We start from the raw sequence: 24,987 nt of genomic DNA, 5'->3' as shown, positions 1-24,987 counted from the left end.
CTTCTTTGAAAACTTTCAGCATTTCATTCCCTGTGTAATCAGAAGCATTACAGATTATATGTGCATTTTGACCCATACTCTCTTGATTTTATTAATTCTAGCTGCTCTTTGGATGTTTCTTCCACGCTCTCTTGTGCCTTTTTTTTGGTTTGTTTTGAAATGAAGTACTTCATGTGCCCATACTCAAATAATTTCAGTCATGCCATGTTATAATGGATAAAGAAAAACTACAGCGCTGCAGAGGGAGGCAAAGATGATCTGATGTGACTACCATGCAAGAAGAAGCTAAATAGATTAAGACAACACAGGGAACACAGAGAAAAGGTGATAGAGGGTATCTGACAGCCATCTACACAACTGTCACTGTGTCAAGACAGTGACTATAAGTCTTCTTACACTACTTCTCCAGATTAGGACGCAACAATGAAATTATCAGACAACAGAAGCATAATGACTTATCCTGTAGTGCATAAATTGCAGAAGTCTTCTACAGATTGTTGCAGTGGTCAACAATACAAAAAGAGTCAAAAATATTAAAACAACAGTGAAGATGTTTGCAAGTATCTGCTGAACATGGCAGAACTAAGGCAAACTCTGGCTCTGGAAAGCCCAAACTTCTGGTTATTGGATGCTGGGAGGACAGAGACTCTCATGCTCTTTTTCTCTTATGCAGTCAGTACTGCCACGGTCAGATTAAAGTCAGTGGGCTAGACAGACCTCCATCAGACTCACTACAGCCATCCTCCTGCTTGTATTTCTTTTCATGTCATTGAATAATCTGCTATTTATTTTAAATTTTCTAAGCACAGCCCAGTCAATTAGAAAGTGAGTGGTCAAAAGCCTAAGACCATGTTCCTTTGCTAATAAAAACATTACTAGTTCTACTCGGAGAGGCTGATGCTATTCAGTCTGCAGATTTTCTTGGCCATTTTGCAGTGCTTACTTGAATGCAAATGCTGGACCATATTTTCATTTTTGATTTAAAGTTCTTCTTTCCTTCTTTCACACCTACACCCTTGATCCTTCATTTCAGTCAATTTACTATTTTTTTTCTCCCTTTCTTGAGGTCTGCCTTATTAAAATTCAAAGTCTGTATTATAACCCTATCTTTGTCAACAAGAACTGAAAGAACACATAATCGCTCAGTCTAAGATTGCTATATACAATTAGCTCCTCTAAAAGTATCTGCTTGATAAACTATATCTTAGCTAGTATTGCCTCTTGTTGGTTATTTGATGAAGAAAACTGGTTATCATGCCTCATCCCAGTTTCCTATTGAAAGCTATTTCTATTAGCTGCCCGAACCTCACCTCCAGAAGGCTGGTTGTACAGATGGAGGGAATTTGTCTGGATGTGAAAACCCCTAGCTAAATGTGGTCTGGTATTCCCTGAGCCATCTGATGATCGTCATGAAAAAATCTTACCAGTACTTCCTCCCTCAGCTGGGAATGTCAAGGTTTCCCTGATGGCCTGAGCTCTCATTTCTGTGAGTAACTTCTCCAGCTCAACATCAACCTCCTCCATTTTCACACAGAGCAATCCTGAGTAATTTGTTCCAATACAGAATTTGTCTTTTTAAACTCCCATCCAGATCCTCTTCACATTCAATTCCAAACCTTCTTTGTTTCCAGCACACTGTGAATCTTTTCTGTCTTGTCTTCTATAACATGCCTACTTCTTCCTCTACTGAGGACACAAACATGCCTCTTCCCAGTGTCAAAGCTGCTCTCTCCTTGTTCTCTTTGATTTCATGCCAACTTTCGCTCCCTCCTGAATGCTCCTTTTTTCTGTTTCTGTCAAATTTCATTATATATTACTTTCTTTGGAGCAGCTTTCCTCCTCGTTTCCCTGGCCATGGCTATCGCAATTCTGCTTGGTCTCTCCTCATCTTCTAGCTTAGCAAGACTATTTCTCGACTGTATTTTTCCTTTGCCAGCTGGTGCTTTCTTTTACCTGCATCCTCTAGTCGCACTTTTTCATGGATCACAGAGGCAACTGTCTCTCAGACTGCCTTATCTCAAACGCAGTAGGAACTATGCATGGATGCTGGGCACTCTGCACCTCCTGTATCAGACTGTCTTTATTACCCGTGCTAAACTTTGCATTTCTCCAATGCTGCCATATCCCTAATACTACAAAAAAAGATGAAAGGGAAAAAGAAAACAAACTAGAAATGAAAGCAACTATCTGCAAGTTCTGCCCAATGGAACTGCCCTCCAAATGCCAACACAGATGCCCCTGGTTGTTGCCCTGTTCATTGCTTACACCACTATTGATTTATGTCAGCACAGCCACACTGTGTCTGCAGCAGTGGACCAGGAAGGCAATACCAACTCAGCAGCAAGCACCAACACAGAGGCAAGAACAGAGGACAACAGCTCCTTCAACTGGTGCAGCTGCCTCCAGGAGAGAACACCCGTCAGTGAGCTCTGCCTTCCTCCTGGGACTAAACACTGCTTGTTCCCTTTGGGCTGTTCTCAAGTTTTCAGTCATCCTCAAGATGATTTACACAGGCTTGGACACACGACAAATGACTTCAAATAATAGTTACACTATTTATGAGTAATGATTTCACATCATCTCCTGTACGTGGTTGAACTGAGCATCTACCAACTGCCTGTTTGGTGCTCAGTGCACTTCCCGTGTCAGCAGAAGAGACCATTAACAGCATTGTGGCATCTTCTGGTAGCGACATCTGCCTCTATGACTTGGGGTTCACTCTAAGTATGTGTAGTTTAGCTCCATAACCAGTGTAAGTCCTAAGTAATGTCTTTACATCTTCCTCTAGGAAACTGTGCCTATGCTCCATGTCCACAAGGTGCTGCTTTATTTTTCAGACAAAACCTTTCCCTTCTAAATATCAGCTCTACTCTGTTTTGGTCATGTTCATGTTCTTCCCTTGAACCTGCAGCTTAATAACTTCTTGGTTCCCTCCATCTAAACAGACAGCCTGTGTGCCATACACCTGAGACAGGCACAGCAGGAGAGACAAGTGAGAGCCAGGGAAGACTGGAGAGCGTGGATGGACATTAAAGATATACTAAATGTTCTTTAAGAACTGGCAGCATCTCTCTTACACAGTTTAAGCTATATCATAAGTGTACTAAAGGAATATCTAAACCAGGAAAAAAAGCTATTGCCATTAATAGTTAATTTGATAGCAAAGTGCTAATTACCTTTCTCGAACAAACTCTGCCATTTCTTTCTGCATTTGTTTCCCTTTAAGTTGCTTTTGAAGAAGAATTTCAAATCCCGACACTGTATTGTTCCCTTGCGAATCCTTCTTATCAGCCTGGAAGGAAAAACAAAGTTCAACGAAAAGATATGGGGATCAAAACGGCAGACACGCAGTTCCCCGTGACAGCTGCCCAAGGAGCCCGAGCCGCAGGCAGCAGCGGGGTCTGAAGAGCCCCCTGATAACAGCTGTGGTTGCAGCACCCCAGCCAACACTTTCTCTTTCCTCCTCCTCTTATTGCTTTTTTTCAATAAAAAAGGAAGCTTTACAGTTACCCTTAGCTAGCACAGGACTATGCTGGAGTTGAAGCAGCAAACCTGCCTTCCCTGCCCACGGCCTTGCAGACCTGGTGATTCCCCTGGGCTGGCTCTGCAAGTGGGAGCCCTGGCGGCTCATCCTGCCAGGAGAAGAAGGGACCCTGGAGCCGGCACAAAGGAACTGCTGGGGCAGAGGGGAGGACACTGCTGCTCCTTCCAGGGGTAACGGCCCTAAACGACCTTTAACAGACTCTCAAGTTCAACCCCGATTTGCACTCAGAAAAATACAGCCAACCTGCACAACCTGCTGTAAACCAGCAGCTTGTTCAACAGATGAGTGCCGTACATCCCATCTTTCACTGTTTGTTTCCTACACAGCCCTTCCCACCCTTTGCTCCACTGACTTCAGGGTTGCTACAAGGACCAACACAGTCTTCTCTCTGCTACCTCTTTTCTCTCCTCTATCTGCGTTTCCTCATTTCAGAATTTCATTTCCTACCCGCTTCCAACAATGAGGCCCAGAGGACACTTCCCTAAGGACTGCAGGTTTTGCTCTAATACCCTGGGTGCTGCACATTAAATGCCACATTAATGAAAATGTGAGACTCGTAGGACATCGCACCAGGCAGCGGGCAGCTAACACAACGAGAGGAGTGGAGCTGATTGAAGAAGAAGGGCAAGTTATGTGCAGACCATGGGGGACAAGAGGCAAGTCCTGGGAGCGGAGCTATAGGAGGATAAAAGTTTGCAGAAGGCAGGCAGCTTTAAGTGCAGTTTCACTGAGAGCGAGATGTGACCAAACCCAAAGAGCCAAACGGTGGCCTAGCCTAAACAGAACGAACCAAGCAGAGCAGTGACTTCTGTAAAGACACATGCAAACAATAAGCCTATACATCATTATTGATTCATTGCTCATTAGGATCAGAAGACTGAGAAACTGAAAAAATGTTGATGGTTTGGTAGCATGACCATTTGCAAGTATGTAAGTGTATTTTAGCAAGTTACTGCCATTACTCCTCACACCAACACTCAGCACACACAAGGGAAGTGCTGCTACGTCTCCAACAGCTACCCTTTTTTTGCAAGTTTTTTTTTTTTTTTTTAAAGGAAATGTTTCAATAACTGATAGTTGAAAACAAATGTAACATTCCTAAAATCTTCATTTTTGAGGTAGTAACCCCCCCACCCCCCAAAAAACAGAAAAAAATCTTCCACTGGAAAACTATCAGCTCCACACTTGAAGGACTACTGCATCATTTTAATCCGATACAGGATCCTGAAAGCAGAGCTAAGCACAGAAGGGCACACAGAAACACAGCCACTAGAGACTTCCCATGCTGAAGGCTGCATTAAAACTACTCAATTTAAGAGCTACTAAGGGGCCTGTCCTTCGCAAACCTCATCCTTTTAAAAAGTCATTTATGATCTGGCCTCCAGAATATCCTGTGGGAGCGAGTCTTACAATTTAACACAAAGTTTGTAACTATCTTCTTGCTTTAAATGTGATACCCCCAGCTTTCTTCTGCATCCCTAGTTCTTGTGCTCTGTGAAACACTGAAATAACATTCCCTGTCAGCCACCTTGCTACCCCCGTTCTCGCTGCACACCCCTTTTGGCTGATGTATTTTGAGATGTGCAATTTGTCCTACACCCTCCCCATCTCCTGACAGCTGACCTTGCCCTTCTGGACACTCTTCTGGCAATCACCCACATCTGAGACAGGTTAGATGGTTTCCACCCGATCTTCACCAGTGTCCTCAAGCTCCCTGGTACTGCCCTAACACACTGCATTTCAGCCCAAATTCCCCTTGTACCACAGATCAAGCTGTTTGTTCCACTTTTTTGGAAGCTCAGGAGCTGCAACATGGCATGTGGCTAGCTGCCTACTTACCCAGAAATAATCACAGTAGCTCCACTCAGAAGGTTTCAGCAACTGCTGCTCTGGCATTACGTCAGGGTGGGGGAAAGTCACACAGTTTATCTGTTGTTGTTGGTTTTTTTTTTAAAAAAAAAAACAAAAGCAAAAGCGTTAGAAGGTAATGAAATTTAGCTGTTGATAAGATATATGCAAATTAAAGGTTATATACATGCGTTTCCAACCAGAAAATCCACAGTAAATGCATGTCAGTGAAAAAAAATTGGTTGTTGCATGGAAACAGCAGCTAAGTATTCCCAGAAAGCTCCTCTGAGCAAGCAGGAGTGTTGGCTCCAAGGAAAATAAACTACCCATTTCACACGAGGAAAACCAGCTTGATTTGGAAAGCACCATACAGGGAGTTCTCCTGGACCACTAACAAACTGTGGCAAAAATCCTGATGTGAAACACCCCGAGCATGCCCTGAACCCAAGAAATATCGTTAGCAGGAGAGAGCACTGCAGGCACTGTTGACATATTTCATCAGAAAATCTTGGCTATGTTAAGTCTGTTACAGATTTACAAAAAAGGTGTTATTTTTTTCAGCGCACAGCCCTTCCACCTATCCCAGAGACCTCTTCAGATGAAAGTGATGCTTCCTGCAAAAAGGAACAGGGTCTCTCTAAAGCCAGCTAACCTTCAGTGTGCAAAACCCACAGCAATTTGTAAGACAGCACTCATCACAGTCATCGAACAAAGGCATAAAAAAGTACAAGTGCTCATTAAGTTATTGCAGTAGAAAATGTAGCCTGACAAAAAGCACAGTGGAAGCGAAGATCATGACAGCTACTGCAGAATGTGCTGCAGAATAACTCTGGACACAGTTAAGCCCTTCAGGGCAAGTCAGCAAGAGTCAGAGCTCACTGCCAGCACATAACACTTGCCTAAAATTTCTGCTGGGCAGGCACACCAAAAGCAGTCCCTCTTATCGCACCTGCAGGTTCCCTGGACACTAAGGGTACGTGTGTATTAATCAAGGAACCAACAGAAATGGGGGATGGAAGACTCACAGATATAACTGTATGGGTTTGTTGGTTTTGGGGTGGGGTTTTTTTGGGGTTTTTTGTTTGTTTGTTTGGTTGTTTTTTTTTTTTTTTAATAATACCAGTTAATGTTCACAGGAAATCCAAACCCAAAGCTGTGGGCAAGGTTAGCGCAGCTGCACGGGCAGACCTAAAGGTAATGCTCACATGCAGTGAATCTGCCTTTGGGCTATTCAGAGGGGATCAAAACCCACATGGCAACATGCTGACAAGCGCTGACACGGTGTAAATCCAGCAAGCTGCAGCAACGCAGACAAAGCCTTTAGGGGATACAACCCTGCTGCTACGAACCCACACTGGCCCTGCTGCTGTCTGCCCATGCTGAAATTTCAGTGGCTGTCCTGTCCGTAATGCAAGAGCTTTCTCCACCGATCTCTCCACAAAAATCACTCTGCCACGAGTTTGCCAAGTCCATTTCAAAGCAGGCTGAGGACCCTGTACCTACAGTATCTTTGGCTGTCACCTCAGCTAGATCTTAAACCATGCATCTTTCCTTCCAGCTTCCTTCTAGCTCCCATCAGGCTTCAATCTGATCTGCAGGAGGTTGGAGACTGGGGCTCTCACTCCACTATCGCTTCACAGGCAGCAGCCGTGCATGGGTGAGCTTGCACCTCCAGCCACAGCCAGCCTCCACCAGCCACACAGTCCCAAGGACAGACAACAGGAACTGCTGAAAACACCTCCCCATTCCCTGATGTTCTCCACCAGAAGTGCCATGCATCAGAATGCATGATGATGACTGTGTTCATCTGCTCAGTTCAGAGCAGGATGGCTGTGTGACAAGTGCTGGTGCTCACCTTCACCCAGGCACCCAGCACCCCCGCGGCCGCAGGGGATGTGCCAGGGGACATGCCAGTGTAGTCACACTCAGCTGGGCTTGCCCATGCTGCAGCAGTGGGCCCCTGTGTCACCCCAGGGTGACCTCCAGCATGAAGCCCCTCCATGAGGGATGTTTCACCGAGGACACCTTCTGTCTCTGCTCAAGTTTTCCCCGCCTGCCTCTTCCCTGTCAGCTCAATTCTCTCAGGACAGCACCGCAAGCCCACCCTGCACTGTTTTTTTGGTCAGATAAGTTGGGTTACCTCCCCTGCTCCATTCAGGGATCACCAGATCTAAAAGCCTGCAAGCAGATCCCATCGTCCACTGGAAGCAGCCCAGGTGCTGGCACCTCTCCTCTGGGTGCAGCCAGCAGGAGCACACAGAGCTGCTCGCAGCCACGGCAAAGCTCCACTGCGATTTGCTGCCTGTTTGCCCTGGCTTAGCACCCTGTTCAGGGACTCACCCCTGCCAGGAAACTTCACAACTGATCAGCCCAAACATCTTAAAAATACCAGCTAGAAACCTTCAGCCAAATTTTCAGACCGTCCAACAAGCACCCACCTGGGCAAAGGCCAGACTGGCGTGCAAGGGCAGATGGAAAAAAGGCTCCACTTCACGTCCCAGGTCACAAAACCCCATGTCACTGCTGGTCATGGGCCACGCTGGTACCTGGCCCTGCCTCTGTGCTGTCACCACCACACCCTATTTCTCAAACAACACAACATATTGTAGTTTCACCTTCAAAAAATGAGTTCACCTCAGAACCTGTGCGGAATTGCTCTGCCATGTATCATAGTGGGCCAGCTGCTTCCATGGGCGAGCAACACTGCAGCGCATCTTCCCAGAGCAGGGGAGAATCGGGAAACAGGGTCCTGCCAGCAATGGCAGTGCTGGAGGTGACCATGCGCAGGTATGTGCTGCCTCGAGAGGTTATACAGCGTCTGGCTTTGAGCATTTCTGGCTTTAACACTGCCTCTCACCCTCACCAAATCAAAATCTGAATGCCAGCCACAGGTCATCTAGATGCCAGTCCTCCCAGCATCTCCAGCCGCCCCAGCCTGGCAGCCTGCACTGAACACTGCCCTGCACACCTGCTGCGTGGAGTTGTGTGTTCCCAAACCAACTGGTTCCAGCTGAGAAAGGACCAAATGCCTCCGTGAAGACAGCAGTGTTGCCAGGGCAGATTTCTAGGGCCCAACACTGTCACACTGGGTAACACGAAGGGTGGGAAATAGGCACCTCCTCAGTGTATGCTGCAGCCCTTACCAGGAGACTCAGCACCATCGCACTGTGCACCAGGACACGTGCGGCTGGGAGCACGTACAGTGGCACACGAGTTGTTCCCTGCAGCTTAAAAACCTGCAAAGGGAAACTGCACGGGAAATCCATATTCCCTGCTAAATCCAGCACCTGCTTCACAAAAACTAAATCTGTAACAGTTGGAAGCTGCTTATTAACTCTGTTACATCACTGATGTCTGGAGGAAGTAAATAGAGTCACTGGAAATACCCATGCTCGGACTGGTGAAGCTGTCCCACCGCGATGGACCATACGCACAGCACCATGTCCACGTGCACAGCAGGAAGAAGAACAGTGAGCACACTTATTAACAGGTGATGAGTGTAGGGTTAACTCTCTCAGAGTATCATCAGACCAAAAGCTTTATGAATAAATCAAACATCCTTCACTTCTCAGAAGGTTATACTTAATTGTCTGGAAATGATGCGGAATTGTCTGGAAAAAGTCATGAGGACATTTGGGTCTAGTATCACTTTCAAAAGGAAATTGGTGTCAATTAAAAAAATAAAATGCAGAGGTTTTGATCTTAAAAAAAAAACAAACCAAAAAGAAGGATTATTTGTGTGGTAAACAGAACCTGACAGAACTTACAGTTTTCTACACAAAGTCCCAGAGAGGGCACAAAAATTTTCAAAACTCTAGAAATATTACTAAAAATTATATACAACTGTGTAGGAAATCCTGTGACTGACTTTCCTTTCATCACCACAGATTTCTTATTATGTAAACAAGAGCTCTTGGATCTGTATTTTGGAATGTTTCTAAAACCTCTCAGGGTTTCCCAGCAGGGAGGCGAACACTGGGCTGGCACTGAGCATGACATGGCCTCATGCCAGTAGTGGAGTGACCACATCTCGCTCCCCCCGCAATCCTCCCTCTGGAATGCTCCTTTTCTTTTTTCTAGAATCAAAAATAGCTGAAAAAAAGCACTGTGGTTTGCCAGCTTAGACCCACCAGTGAGCTTTTTGACTGATGCCAGAGACAGCCAAAGCATCTCACGAAGACGTCCCAACATTCAGCAGCATTAAGAGCTCTGTCAGTCCCACGGGCAGGGACAGCCCCTCCCTGTGCCGCTCTCACCAGCCACATCTCTGACCGCCAGTCAGGCGACCTGCAAGGTCCAAATTCAAACAACAGGACAGACCATCGCAACGCTAATCTCTTTCAACAATGCTGACTAGCCAACAAGGCCTGAACAAAAGCGTGCAGAAGCTATTACGGCTGTAATTGCCAGTAAGAAACAAAACAAATTAAAACACATAACTAATGGAATCACAGAACTTTAAGAGAAAACAAGGCATTATGACCTGCATTACATCTGTGCAGGCTCCACTGGGACAGCCAAGGTGATAATCAGCCTCACCAGGATATTAAATCCCCACCCAGCCTTTTCACTAATAAAAATAATGGCTGTTGTCAGCTTGCAACAAAGCAAAATTAATGACACGACACCAGCAAGGCGTACTCCAAGTATAAGCTAAGCAAACATGCCAGAGGACAGCAGCCTGTCCTTCCAGTGCCCCTTGACGCAAGTGGCACCTGGAAACGTGTGTGAGAGCCACTGGATGGCCACGGCTAGAAGAAGGTACGCAGCCAGAGGGGACATGTTGTGAAAAACACAATGAAAACAAAGCTCAGTGAAGGGGGGCGAGAAGAAAACCAGACAAGCAACACAAATGGATTCATTTCTCTTGACAAACCTGCGGTGTACCAAACTCAATAAGTAGATTCAAATACTTTTGCCTGTATACTGATCGTGAGCAAAAGCAATTACACCCTTAGCAACGAAATATTCCAACTCCTATTTCACATGAGTACATTGGCAGTGATGGCAAAATTGGCTGTTTGCGTTGTAGGTGGCTCTTGACTACGTCTGAGATGCAAAAGGGTGACAGAAGAACAGTCACAGGGAGGCAGATGAGCGCACAGGATTTGCACGAGAGCAGTGTGCACAGGAGCAAGCAACTTTGTTGGGCTGGACATGCACATTCATTTAATGGATTTCAAAGTCCTATGAAGGCTTTGAAGTGGCTACCAGCACTCACCAGTACATGAGACATTGCCAAGCAACATGAATAAAACAAGAATAATTTGATCAAGGCTTAGATAATCAACTACATGTTTATTACATAACACACTATATAAATAAATGAGCAGACAGTGGGCGAGCTTGCTGAGCCGTGGTAAAGTAACTAAAGCAGGGCAACATTCTTGCTCATTTCTTCAACCTAAAAATGCAGATTATTTTTCTGGATTTCTGCACATCCACAGCATCTTAAACACAGCACAGCTGTGCAAGAACACCTGACTTCACGATCTGATTTACAATTTCAGGTGAGACCTGAAAAGTAAACCAGCGAACTCCACTAGATGTAATGAGTTCACCTGCCAAATGGGACTGTTTGGGCACAACCACACAATGCACAGGCCAGAGGAGATCTCCAAGGAGCTCAGGCACAGGCAAAGGCACAGTTTTAACTACCCAGACAGGGAAGCCCAGGAATGCCTGGACTGTGTCTAGGTAGCTTCAGCACCATGTGTTTGCACGTGGAATTAGTGCAGCAATGGCACAACAGAATGGGAGAACAGACAGCTGAAGCCATGGTTGTTAAGGAAGTCAATTGATATGCTTCCTGTTTCAAAGGGAAGATTCTGCGACAAGTGTTTAGGAGCCCTCTTTATTTGGCCTATCTGTAGAAATGTTCAGAGATGATTCCGTCACTGCCTGCCAAAACCGGATTTCTGACAGTTTCTGCCACGCAGTCAGCCCCAGGGCAGAAGGGAGAACCGCACTGAACACATAGCATAGCCTCACACTGTGTTCATCACATCGTGTCAGGTGCAGAGCACAGCAGCAAAAAACACAAGTTACTGGATGTAGGCTGCTCCTCTTCCCATCGGCAGCATGTGTTTATTTATGCATCCAACATACGCAATACAAGTGCCGGCATTTTCCAAGCCATGACATATCTTGACAAGGCACTAGAGCATCCTCCAGAAAGAAACCCACAATCAGAAATACTGCATCATCACAGAGGCTTCTTGCTCTTGCAGTGAGACACGGTTCTGTCCCCAAGTCAACACACCCCCATACATTCCCCATTTAACTCTCCCTCACCTACGGTAAAGGAGCTCCAGCTTCCACAGGTAACTCATGGCCAGAGAGACAGCTCTTCAGGAATCAGGCAGCAAACTATCCAGCCTAAAACTAATGAGAGCACCTTGAAAGTCACTGCAAAAATCAACAAACACCACAGTCTTGCACTGCTGCTTCCTAAGTGAGGATCAATAATTTCTGCAAGCACCAGTTTCCTAACAGCCTCTGATGCAACCCAGCTGGCTTTTCCCTTCCAAAGGAAGCAGACAACACAGTGTTGGTAACATCCATCTACCAAAGAGAAAACACCATATTCTTCATCTTGTTGGGGAAATACAAACGAGAAATACTCCAGCTCCCCCCTGCCTTCAGGATTTTCAGAGGCTGTGCTCCTAAATGGTTATTTGGATGTAGAGGAGGCAGGTGCATTCCCAGGAAGATGGGAAGGAACTCCCACTCCTCTGCTGAAAGCAGTGAAATGGACAGCTAGGCTGCAGGCGCTGGTCAGGCTGGACATCACCTGCAGTTCACGTATCACAGGATTTCAGTTTGTGGGAGGTCTGCTGGACTGAAAACCCCAAAGTTAATCACAAAATCCCCCTCCGCCAAAAAAAAAAAAGACTCTGCCTGAGCACTGCTACAGAACAAAAGAAACCATCTGACAGTAAGCTAAGGACGTGCCCTGCAGCTCTGTTAACAAGAACATCCCAAGGTCAGCTTGACCGCTAGGAGATGGGGAAAATGTACATTGTTTTACAGTTTACGCTCTGTATGAGAACTGTTTTTCACAAAGCTTCCTTGATGCAGGCAATGGCTTGGAGCAAACAGCTGTTAAAATTAGCTTGTTTTTGTCTGTCTGATGCATCGCACTTGAAAGCTTTGGACTTGTGCTGAAGAAATGCTCAGCCAATGATCCTGACATAACACACAACACTTTCTTGCTTTGCAGATGCTACCAGATGGCACACAGGCCAGCAAATAGACAGTGAAAACCACCCTCAGTGAACAGCCTGACTCCTCACCCCTGAGTGCAGCGAGTATTTCAGAGATACAAGCGCTCTCACCCTTGCGCTGCGCCCTGCCACCCACCCCGGGACCACATCTAGTCCCTCTGGACACTATGTTCAGCACGTGGCTTGCTCCGGGCCCTCGCACCTGGGTGGCCTGGGGCTGCATTAGGTGGGTCGGACGCATTTCCAGCCCTGGCCGCCGCAGACCGGGCAGTCCTGCCGCTGTCCTCAGGACATCTGCAGATCTGTCCCAACCAACAGATCCAGACTTCCCTCCCGAGGTCCTGCTCTCTCAATACTCTAGGAACAGTCACAACACATTTTTGATTCGCAACAGCTGATTTCGACAACCAAGCAAACTGTTGGAGATATTTTTTTTGCCCTCAGAAAAGTGTCCCCGCACGACAGTGACTGCCCTGCACTGCAGGGGCACCCGTGCTGCTCCTTCCGAACCCTCATCCCTCCTTCCGAACCCTCATCCCTGGCACCAGCAACCAGGGAATCATGCCCATTGGTGAATAAATCAACAGGCTGCTGGTGACAAGAACCTCCCCCTCGTAGTAACAGTTCACAATGATGGATTACATTAAATTATTCCTTTTGTTCTCACAGATTTTATACCCTGCTAATGCCTGCAGCTGTAAGCATGTTTATTGGCTCTCCTTTATCGCTGCAATTTATCTGCTCGTTTATCTATTTTATTATTTCCCTTTAAACAAACCTTTGTATTCCCAACCACTTTCATTAATCTATTTTGATTTCCTTTCCGTTTCTAAACATCTGTTCTGCGCTGAGTAGCCCAGAAGCATAAAGTGTGTTCCAGACGAGGTCACCAGGCATGCAAAAGATATTAATGTCTGTAAACACGACACTGAGAACATCTTAATTAAGTCAGCCGTATGTAATTAGCAAAGTTAAAAGCAAAAGCAAGATTAACTTCATATTGAAACCTAAAAGCATTGCCTATACTTCCCATCAGAAATCTTCGCTTGGACTCTCTGGCACAGAAAAATACCTTCTGACACCTCGCTGGGGACAAGAGCACCGGCTCTGCCCCGGCACGGCAAACGGCCCATCCCCGCAGCCTGCGGCTCCGCCACCCCCGGTGCCCCGCCAGACCCGGAGGCCGCCGGGCCGGGGGCTGCCGGGCAGGGCGCGCTCCCTCGGGCCCCGGGCGGGCCGCCAGCCGCTCGCAGCGGGGTGCTCCCCTCCCCCAGCCCGCCCTCCCCTCCCGCCCGGAGCCGGGGCGACAGGGACCGTGGCCGGGCCCCCACCGCCTCCCCGGGTCCCTGCCGCCTCCCCGAGCCCCCGGCCCGCGCAGCACCCTGTCCCCCCGCGCTGCAGGCCCCGCCGCACTCACCGTCAGGCTGCTCTCCTTGCTCTGCCGCCGCGGCGCCGCCGGGGACCCCGGGGCCTGTGGAGACAAGCGGGGCGCACCGTCACGGCCGGCCTCGGAGCCCAGCATGGCGGGCGGGCGCTAGGCGGACCCCATGGCCCGGCGCGCGGCTCGGCTCGGCTCGGCGCTCGGCTCCCCCGCTCGGCACCCGAGGGAGCGGGGGCGGGGCCAGCGCCCGGCGGGGCCGCCCACCCTGGCAGCCGCCAGCTCGCGCGGCCAATGGCGAGGCGGGGCGGGGTGAGGGGCGGGGCGAGGGGCGGAGCCCGCTCCCGCCGGGCCGGGGTGGCTGCCGGGCCCCCGCCGAGCCCCCGCGGCAGCTCTCGCCTCCGCCGCGCCGCGCTGGGGGGTGCGGGTCGGCACCGGCGCGGTGCTGCCCGGCGGCCGGCCCGGGAGCAGCGGGAGCTGCCCCGCGGCGTGCGAGCCCGCTCCCGGCAGCACCCGCTGGGCCGCGCCCTGGGGCCGCGCCCCGTGTCCCCCGGCCCGGCACCGCGTCCACCGCAGCCGCCGCGGGGAGGAGCGGGGCCGTGGGGCGCAGCCCGGCCGGGTAGCTCCCGCCCCTCGGCCTGCAGCCCGCAGCCCGCCGGCGGGCGAGCTCGCACCGGCGGCGCCGCGCCCGGGGCCGGCCCCCACGGGAGCCTCCCACCGACAGGGACAGCCCGCCCGGGCGACCCCCGTGCGCGGCTGGGCTGGGGCAGCGGCCCCGGCCGCGCTGGGCCCCGTCCCCGTGCGGCAGCAGTGCCCGCGGGCCGCTCTCGGCAGCCGGGCACCGGGCCCGGCCTGCGCCCCGCACAGCGCCCCGCACAGCGCAGCTCCAGCTCCGCGCCGCTCTCGGCGGCGGCTTTTCCCCCCTTGCCCTGTTGCCCCGGTCTGTGGCTGTGCGGGCCGAGGGGCTCGCCCTCTGCCTGCGTGGTGGCTGCGACCCCGGCCCGAGAACGCACCCCGGGGAAGGCCCGCAAGCTGCTGTGCGCGGCAGCCAGCCTGTGCCGTGCCAGACAGAGGCAGTCAAGGCAAAGCGGCTTAGAACGGCCCAGGACGGGCAGATGAGGAGAGGGACTGGCCAAAGTGCATGAGTTTGAGGGTGCAGAGAGCAGCTTCTTGCAACCAACAGCTGGGCAGACGCTTTCCGTACTGAGAACTCTTCTGCAAAAGCAGCCGCAGCTCCTAGGCAAGGCAGGCTCCCAAGCGGGCGCGGACACAAGCTGCTCTTAGAATTAATGGCACCAGCAGCCAGTTACAGATTCAGAACTAGCTACAGGTTCAAAGCAGGAAGGAAGCCAGGACTTCAATTTGGAAAAACCTGTAATAAAGGAGCAGTGGAAAGAAATCATCCCGGAGGCTGTTGACACGGATGAGAAAAGTCATAAAAGGGACTTTTTTGTTGGTCTGATGGCTGAGTCAGCTGAGCAAACCAGTGCATGGCAGTGGACTCCCCATGCGACTCAGATGTGAATTTCACCAAGAAGGTGACTATAAACTTTAGTCACACTCAGCACCATAAAAATGGAGAGTGGCAAATATTGCTACAAACCAAGTTCTGGGGGAGTCAGTTAATCTGACTTGTGTACTAAGCCAACTGCAGAAACATTTGTGAATCAGATACCTTGAGAAATGATTTTTTTTGCATGAGGTTTAACATAGCTTTTTTTTAAAGAAAGTCACAGCCTGCAAGCTTATTTGGGTTCTCCGAGGGCATCACAACAGACATGCGGACAGGGCTGTCTGGTAATGCACTACCTCAGTTTTGGAAATGCTTTTGACCTGGTTTAGTTGCCCAGCCTGTGCAAACTGCTCAGGGATGAAGCAGCACGGGCAGTTAAGTGCAAGATGTTTGATGTGGAAGGAACAGGGAGTCCAAAGTGCTGGCCTGTATCGTGGGAGATGCCATTAATCCACTGGTGGGGAAGCAAAACCAGAATTGCTGACTTAGCTAAAACAGAACACATGAGGACAAGGCTGAAGGCCACTACCTAGGAGGCAAGGGGTGAGAAAGTAGGTTGAGGCAAAGAGGGACAGTTGGCAGACAATACAAAATTTAGACCAGGAAATGGGGAACATCAGAGGGACGCTGAGAGCAACAGGCAACCCAGGTCAGCATGGCAGCAGCACACAAATGAAACATGCATTTCACTGGGAGTATTTAAGGAGTTGCACTGCAGAAGAACCTACCAGTTAATACAGAAATGAAACAGAGAACTCGGCTCCGGTACCATCAGGGGAAAAATGCCAGCGGGCAGTGAAGCACAACCAAACGGGAGTGCAACCCACTAGCTATTCAACTGTTGCTGTTTCGGCAAGGAGCGAAGTTTCGTGGGAGGAGCTGGAAGAGGGCCCAGAGCCCTGTGCTGCATCTGCAGACCTGCAGGGAAGACCCTCCCAGAGACATGAAGTGGTACAAGAAAAAGTGCAGGGATATTTCTTGAAAACTTGGACAAACAGGCAGGGGAAACCGGCTTGAATGCTAGCCCGGGGGTGATGCGATGGGTGAGGCACAGGCTATGTAAGGCACAGGCTATGTAAGGCACAGAGGAGGGCCTGCAAAAGGACACGCAGGAATGATGAAGTAATTGAGAAAAAAGCTTCAGACAAATTCTTTGTGTATACTGTCTTTGGGAGGGAAAGCTGGAGCTGCGAGAAAATACAATGAGACACAGAGATGGGCAGATGTGCAAGTCTAGAGAGAGGACTGTGCTGGAGACAGCCCCAGGCTTCAGGCTGGAGTGGCAGGAAAATTTGTTGGGTTGTTAACAGTGACTGAAGTGGCCTGGTGGATTTTTCAGAAAGGACTGATAGGACAAAAAAATCCAAACTATCTTGGCATTTTGTACTGTTTTACCATCTGGGCACAAAGACCTAATTTTTCTAGATGCAACAAATCTCTCTGACCTGACAGTTTCTAAAAGAAAATGACTCTTGCACTCCCGCTCTGGGCAGATTCCTAAACTACTTCAGTGAACACCCCTTTATTGGATACCTCCGTTTGGCTTTTTCCCCAAAGCTTACCTGGGGGTCCCCACTGGCTTTTCGGAGGCTCATATGACCAGAGTCGAGCTGGTGTATTGGGGTCCCAGAGATGTAGTAGCCATTCACTGTAAGAACAGAATGGACAGTTAGCAGGCTTGCTGCTGTTAGCAAATGAACAATTGCACGTTTTAAAAAATAATCTCGTAATTGAATATACAGATATAAATGACAGTGCCTTTTTTGAGTCACCAGTGTTCACTACCTCCAGCCTAAGAAGCTATGGATGCTTCTCCCCATTCCAACAGGCTGGCAATGTGATGTGTTAGCTCCAGCCCAGGAAGACCCCAGAACTGGACTCTACAGAAGCTCAGCCCATGCTCCCGCTCCGCCTCTAGGATCCTGCAGCAGGCTTTTACCAGGCATTGTGACAGGAGTTACTGAGCTGGAAAGAGCCAAGAAAAAGAGACTCCCAAACTCAAAATAGTTCCTGTAGTACTGTTTGATAAAATGATCTGTTGGAAGAAGCAGGGTTTTGGGTTTGCGTGGCAAGGCTTTGGTGGCGGGGGGCTAAGGAGTGCTGCCTGTGAGAAGCTGCGAGAAGCCCCCCGTGGCCGATGGAGCCCAGGCCAGCCAGCTCCCAGCCGGACCCGCCACTGGCCACAGCCCAGCCCAGCACCGATGGCAGAAACTTGGGGAGAGCGGGTTGAAGAAGGGGAAAAACCCTGCACAACACCAGCAGCAGTCGGAAGAGAGGAGTGAGAACAGTGAGAGCAGCGGCCCTGCAGCCCCCCGGGGCAGGGCAGGAGGAGGCAGGAGGGGCTCCAGGTGTGGAGCAGAGGTTCCCGGGCATCCCGCGGGAAGGCCCTGGCCGGGCAGGCTGTGCTCCCACCCATGGAACCCACAGGGGAGCAGGTGCCCCCCCGCAGCCCGTGTGGGACCCCTCGCCGGGCAGGGGGTGCCCGAAGGAGGCTGTGAGCCTGTGGCCCCACGGGGAGAGGAGCCCAGGCTGGGGACCCCCATACTGGGGCTGGCTGTTCCTGGTGGATGGCAGCTGCCGGAGGGACCCATGCTGGAGCCGTTCATGGAGGACTGCTGGAGCAGGGGCAGTGTGAGGAGCCCTCCCCATGAGGAGGGCAGAGACAGCGTGTGATGGACTGACCGCAGCCCCCGTTCCCCATCCCCCTGTGCTGCTGTGGTGGGAGGAGGGGGAGAAAACTGGGAGTGAAGTTGAGCGCAGGACGAAGGGAGGGGTGGGGGGAAAGCGTTTCAAGATTTGGCTTTTATTCCTCATCACCCTCCTCTGCTCTGGTTGGTCATAAATTAAATTCATTTTCCTGAGTTGAGTCTGTTTTGCCTGTGACAGTAATTGGCGAGTGATCTCCCCATCCTTACTTCGACCCATGAGCCTTTTGTCATATTTTTCTCCCCCCATCCAGCTGAGGGGGGGAGCGATAGAGCAGCTCAGTGGGTAGCTGGTAGCCAGCCAGGGTCAACCCACATGTAAAAAGCACTGGTTTAATGGAGACGGGCTTTTCATGTCAAGAAAACAACCCTTGTAGGATGTTTATGGTTCATGTATACAGCTGTAGGTTGCTTTGTTTATGGAATATACTGAGCAAAGAATAATGCTTAAAGTAGGGTTAAAACAAGATACACAACTACATTACAAATCCTTTGGTCACAAAATGTACAACCTTCAAGCCTAATTCCCACTCAGCTCTATTGATAAAGAGGGGCATCAGTTAAAAAAAATTCCGTGAAAAACATCTAGACTGCATTATTTACTGTCAGCTGGCAGCAATGGCCTTTATATTTAACACTTTTTATTCTAGAGTAATTTTTGCTTTGCTTTGTCTCTCTGCAGTACCCAAAGCTTTTCAGTACAATTATGCAGCTGATCCTCTTTTGCTCCATTCCCTGCAACTTTGGGTCAGGGCAGAGGTGGAGGGGTCAGCCCCGCAGCTACCCCACGCAACAATGCTTCATTGTGCACATGCTCTGCGTGAAGGAGCTACAGCCAGCCCACGTTCCTCTGCAGCTTTTTGCTTCCCCTGCCCAAGCAGAAAGCAGGACTGGGAAAGGCAGCCTGTCCTTCCCTGACAGAGCCCGCAGCCCTGCTGGCTCGCTGGGTCACTGCCTCCCTGCTCCAAGGAAAGAAGCCATCGCCACTCTGAGCAGACACTTCAGACGACCTGATGCACGAGGAGGGAAACAACAGAGAGGAAGATGTATCAGAAGGGCACTTTTTTTCACTTTTTGTTTACTGTCCTACACTCACATGACCATGTACGTTAAGTATACATCCCACGTAATCACAGCATTTTCCTTTGCTCCGCTGAGTGGCAGAAAAGCAGATTCACCCAATGCAGTGGTCAGGCACAGCATCACACAGTACCTGCAGAACTCTTCTGTGACACAGGGCTCTTTGGAGTCCCAGGCACACTGCTTGGCCTCTCCCAGGTCGTTTCTGTTGAAGGGAAACATCAGTGTAAGGGTGATGGAGGCCTTGCACACACCCACCAGAGTTACGTCTATTGCACACATACAAATGGATCTGACCCTCAGTGTTCTCTGAAGCAGGTTCTTGCTCTGTGATGAAGGTGCCTGCAGGTCCCTGCACTTCCCTTCTCCCATCTCTTTCTGCTGTCACTCCCCAGCCCTGGCTCCCTTGGCAGCCAGCTGGGATGGGTGGAAACAGAGCTGGAAAGGGAGCTGCATCACTGGTTCTTCTAGCGCAGGTCTGCCTCAGGGCTGTGCTCTGCGAGAAAGCAGGGATACAGCTGCAGCACAGATCGCTGCCTGTAAGCTGAGAGCCTTTCCAGGTGCAATTAAATCAAGCCCGGCCTGGGGTCCCACCTGCAGCCCACTGTGGGTATGGAGAGCTGCCTGGCCACAGCTGCTGCAGCACAGCCAGCCATGGTCCTTACCCGGGCAACAAGGACCGCGCCGTGCAGTGCCTTTGCATGCGCTCTGCACGAAAGGCGGCTGTGAATGACTCAGAAATGTGGTTTAAGTGACATGTACACAGACTGTAGCAATTTTTTTCCTTCAAAAAAGCTATTTCCCTGGCAAATTTCCTTTTTTCCACTTGGGTCCTTCAGCAGCTGGGATACGCAAATGTATGTCGCACCAGTTTTGATACTCAAAAGACTGCTGCTGCTTTTCCCCTCTCAGTTTCCTCTGTAGTTTAACCATTCTGCTCATTTTCTCTGCAAATGGAAAATTACTTTTGACCACATGCTAAATACAGAATATTTAATTGCAAAACTTTGTGAAAGTTTCAAACAGCAGACAGTGGGGTTAGAACAGCAACTTCTGCAGAAGTCTAGCTGGGAAGCCCAAGCCACCATTCCTTTTGAATAAACATGCTGGTACCAAACCAAATAAACAATACTATTTGCCAACGTCAAATAAGAAAATAAGCAAGTCAGTGTCATCAAGTCAAAGGACTACTTCAGCCGCTTGGTTTGGAACGGTCATTTCCAACATCCCAACCAACAGCCATCTAACCCTGCCAAAGTCTGAAATCCTGCGTCTCAGTATTCCAGATGAACATAGCCCAGCAGTCCTGGAGCAGAGAGGCTGAGGGCGCTGCTGGCTGTGACAGGTTAGGGTTGGCAGTCCACACTTCCATCAGGGCACGTAAGGCCTCCTGACCTGGGTGACCACTCATTTGAGCAAAACCCAGGATGCTAACAAGTTTCAAGAACCATAAAAGGCCTGTTAGGTAAAGAAGGGTATACTGTTTTATCTTATACTATCTCTATATATACATTCATGCACATATATACACATACAGATGTCCTCAAGGGTTGTGTTACATTCCTTATTACAGGAAAGGACTCAGGATTACGGATCCCAAATGGAGGAAGGTGCCATCCCCCACACCTGTGATGCCCAAAGCCTGGAGACACACACCTTGCTTTCCCTTCTCTCCCCTTCTCCCAAGCCACAGCATGCTTTTTCTTGCAAACAAAAATACTTTGAGATTTTATTATTTTTTTTTCATTGCAAGTGCAAATCCTGGTGGACTAGAAGCTTTGATGAATCAAGGGGAACTATTTAAATTTTACTCACTTTTTGTGAATTGGGTAGTAAGTTAATAAAATCCACGCTAGGCCATGAGAAAGAACTGGAATGTGTTTTAACTAAATGGGAGGAAAATCAAATGCTAAGAGTTGTATTTTATGAGTCGTCTTGGCTTAAAATACATGAGTGCATGGTTAAATAAAGACAAATTCTAATTTACATTTATTGTAATGCAAAGGTAAACAAACGTGCTACCTACCTTTATGGTAGATTTTTTTTTCCCCTAATGTAAACTGTTGATTAATGAATAATGAAAGTAAGTTGAGTTGAAGACAAGTGTTTTAAAGAATGGCTTATGGAGATCTGTGTGGTGGGGCTGTGATGCCCACTCATGCTTATGCCCAAGTGCAACCAGTGGGGTAACATGTTTTTGTCAGAGCTGACTGACATTAGCAGTAAAAAAAGTTACCTTCATATTTGGCTTGGGGTTTATAATGCAAGCTTGTCTGTCTGCAATATTTTTGCATTTTTGAGACCGTACAGAGGAATGTACTTAAAACCCCAACAAACACATTTGAAATATAATGAATCTGTTAAAATTACCAGCTGCTTCTTGGTAACTGGCCTCTACTTTGTCTGCTAGCTGCTCTAGAGCTGGTGTGAAGTGCCTAACGCTTCCCCTCTGCCATGCGGAAGGCCCAGATACGTAACTTCAGGGCAGAAATTTATACATGAAAGAGCAGTGCCCAGTGGTTAGCATATTTGTGAATACAACCCAAAACACTCAGCGTCTGGGCAATTTTTTTTAAAATAGAGTGATTGTGGAGTTATGCACATTAAAAAGAAAACAAAAAAAATGCTATAAAAAATGCATAAAATGGAAATAACATCTTCTATTCGGTAGGAAACGCCACAAAAGAGTGGCTTTAACCCCATTTATTTTGAGTGCTAGGAGGAAAAAAAAAAAACCCACATCTGTACGCTAACAGAATCATTATTCTGGCAGCCCAGGCAGGGACAGGAGGGAACCTCGATCAGGATGCATGCTGTGCCATCTGCTGGAAGCAACTCCATTTACCAAGATAATACTGTAACATGACAAATGTCTGCAGCTTAGTCATGATTAGAAGTGAATGGGGGTGGGCTGTGTGTGATCATTTTCCACAACTCCACAGAAAAGGCTTGGTGAGAGACAACACCTTGTTTCATATTCCCAAGGCAGAGTCTCATCTTGGAGTACCAAATGCAGCGTTTGATCTTGGTGCTTGGAAAATCTTGTAACCCTGTGGTGAAACAATGGTCGCAGCTATTAAGAACAGATTCAGTATCAGACAAGATTTTACATCCCACTCAGTTTTCCAGAGAGGATGCTGGGGTCAAGCTAAAACCTCAAACTCTGGGAGAGTGTAATTTAGCACTGGCAGACCAACGCTGACAAGCTCTGTCCTCCCTTATCAGCCACAAGTTAATTATTCTATTTAACCAACGAGAGGAATAATCAGTAGTTTTCTTGTCCCTCTCTGGACTGCAAAGGAGGTCTGTGAACAAAAAGAAGTCCTGCAGCCCTGGGAGATATCTGGAAATTAGTTACTGAACAGCAGGGCAGCAGAAAGCCACTTGTTCAAACTGAAATGACGTGGCAAGAGGAAAAATAGAAGACCCAAGCTACACATGCCAAAAGAACCAAAGAGGGTTTTCACAGATGTGGTTAAACATTTCCTCCCAAAGGAAAGCGGAAACCTGTGCTGTTTGGGGCAAGAAGTTCACTTTGCATCTGTTCGGCAGAACGAGAAATAACATGATGGGTCAGGCTTTCAGAAAGCCACACACCCTGGGACATCGTGTTAGTCAAGAACCACAGTTTCTGGGGAGGTCCCAATGCAGGTGATTTCTGTGATCAAAGCGTAGCAGCTGGAGAAGGAATTCTGTGTCCCTTCTCTGTGAAGCCAGTAGTGCTCTGAGGTCAAAGCAGTTACTTTCCAGCCTGAACATACAACACCAGCCAAACATCAGGACTTTAAGGTCCACCATAATCCCTCCTGAGTGTGCTTAGATTGCCTTCCAGAATGGATTTAGTGCCTCTGAATGGTGTCATGTGTAGTGCTACTTTAGGAACTGAATGCTCCATAGTTTCTTTGCCCAAACTACAAGAATGTGGCACAGGAAGCCCGAGGGCCCCGGGTCTGCTTACTGCGCAGAAACTTACCCTGGTCTTACGCGTCTGTAGTAGCTACTGTGGATCACCCAACTGCTGGTGCTCCCTCACGTCTTTGGAAATAGGTTTGGAGTTTGGTTTGGTTTTAGCAGCAATAAATCTGTAATGCTGAGCAGCTCCAAGCCCAGTTTCTGCCCTGAATAACACGAAGCTGTGCGGGCTGCACAGGTCACTCTGGCATGGATGAAGAACAGCCACAGACTGTCTCTCTCCTTAATGCCACAATAAGAAACCCTGGAAGAACCCAAGATGTTCCTGAAAACATGCAGAATTAGAAGTGATATTTGCAGTAGGGTAGAACAGGCCCCGCAGCCCTACCTCATCTTTTTGGGGGTTCACTTTGCTTTTGCCAATGGCACGTAGCAATCACCTGTCTGTGCAGACCGTTTGCAAACCTCCCAGCCTCCCTTTGCTGCTCCACTGCATCTCCATAGGCTTTCAGCAAGGTCTGTGGCCTGTCTGTGGCGCCCCAAAATGCAAAGATTGGTGGAACCTGTGAGTCGAAGGGAGTGCAAACAGCCCCGCGCTGGAAACTAAGGTTCCCTTACAGCGCAGTACGGCACCCCCAGCCCAAACCTCCTGGCTGCCCCAACCGCCACGCGCCGGCTGGCTTTGCTGGGAGTAAACTTCACCTCACTAGCGGGAAGCAAAGCACTGTCCGTTATCTCCCCTTTCTGATGAAGATCTTCCCCACATCTGTGATGAATCAGAAAGGGTTTCATGGCACTTCGTTTCTTGGTATTTTGTGTGGGAGAACACAGCCCAAAGGAACGGCGGGGGAGCGGGGGAGTTCGTGCCTGTAAGGAGAGGAAATCACCCGCAACGCCTGGAGACCAGAGTAAACCTTTCAAAACACTAGAAGCAGTTGTGTGTGAACGTGAGCACAAGGAAAACACTTTCCTCCTTAATCTGTAGAGGATGTGTAGCACAAGGAAATTTTGTTTCATTGGAATGAGGAGGTCTCACCTGTGCATCATTCACAGAACTAACTCCAGATCAGGAGGAACCATCTTGGCTCTCCCCTCCTGACCTGCAGACCAGAGTCCAGGGACTCTCCTGATGTAGAAGAGCAGCTCTTTTGCCTCTGTGCTCCAGCATTTTGGTCCAGTGAACCCTGCAGCACTAAACCTGATATTGGCCTCCTATAGCAACATCAGCTCAAAAAGGCCAACCAACCAGTCCATGCACGAGCCTCTGAACTGTGACATGGTCCTCTACACAGTGTCCTCGCATGGCACTGCAAGGTCACACTCCTCCACGGGCCTCCCAGGACCCTGACCTTTACTTCCATCCTCACACCTAATGAAAATAGACAAGACAAGCAGGTAGAAGTGACAGAGGCAAATCTCTCTGCACCTGCGCAAAACATGAGATTCAACCTTGCAAGTGCTGAAAGCAGAGCATCACGTAGCGTATGAGTTTGTTCGGGGTGTGTGTGTGTGTGTGCAGTGTCAGAACTGGAATCCAGCTCTGTCCCATAGGCAGTCCAATAAAAAAAAAAAAAGAGACTGAGGCTGCCATACAGCTTTTACCCTCGGTCCCAAAACAGTGCTGTGGAGACAGGCTCCATCCGAGAGTTCTTGAAATCTTCTGTCCATGTGTTGAGGGTTGAGGTGCTTGTCACTACCTCAGCAGCACAGGAAAAGCTGCAGCTGACAGCAGTCCTTACTTGATATTTCAAATTGAGCACGGAGACCTGTACCGTGCCCCT

At 49.0% G+C, this 24,987-nt stretch overlaps 1 protein-coding gene across 5 annotated transcripts in view; it reads right to left on the bottom strand.

Moving 5' to 3' along the window:
- Positions 1-24,987, bottom strand: part of GAS7 (growth arrest specific 7) — a 103,185-nt gene that overhangs the window by 26,442 nt on the left and 51,756 nt on the right. For 4 of the 5 annotated variants that reach the window (XM_055797945.1, XM_055797943.1, XM_055797942.1 and 1 more), the window contains exons 3-7: positions 19,428-19,499; positions 17,072-17,157; positions 14,036-14,089; positions 5,384-5,473; positions 3,177-3,292 (exon numbers count right to left, since the gene is read on the bottom strand). In XM_055797945.1, coding sequence (XP_055653920.1) covers positions 3,177-3,292; positions 5,384-5,473; positions 14,036-14,089; positions 17,072-17,157; positions 19,428-19,499 — 418 coding nt within the window. The remainder of the gene's footprint in view (positions 1-3,176; positions 3,293-5,383; positions 5,474-14,035; positions 14,090-17,071; positions 17,158-19,427; positions 19,500-24,987) is intronic. The other variant, XM_055797944.1, reaches the window with a different exon arrangement.

This window comes from Falco peregrinus, chromosome 2, assembly GCF_023634155.1.
Source record: "Falco peregrinus isolate bFalPer1 chromosome 2, bFalPer1.pri, whole genome shotgun sequence".
Classification (NCBI taxonomy): Eukaryota; Metazoa; Chordata; class Aves; order Falconiformes; family Falconidae; genus Falco; species Falco peregrinus.
Note: the sequence above shows the minus strand (reverse complement) of the source record. Positions and strands in the feature narration are given on the sequence as shown.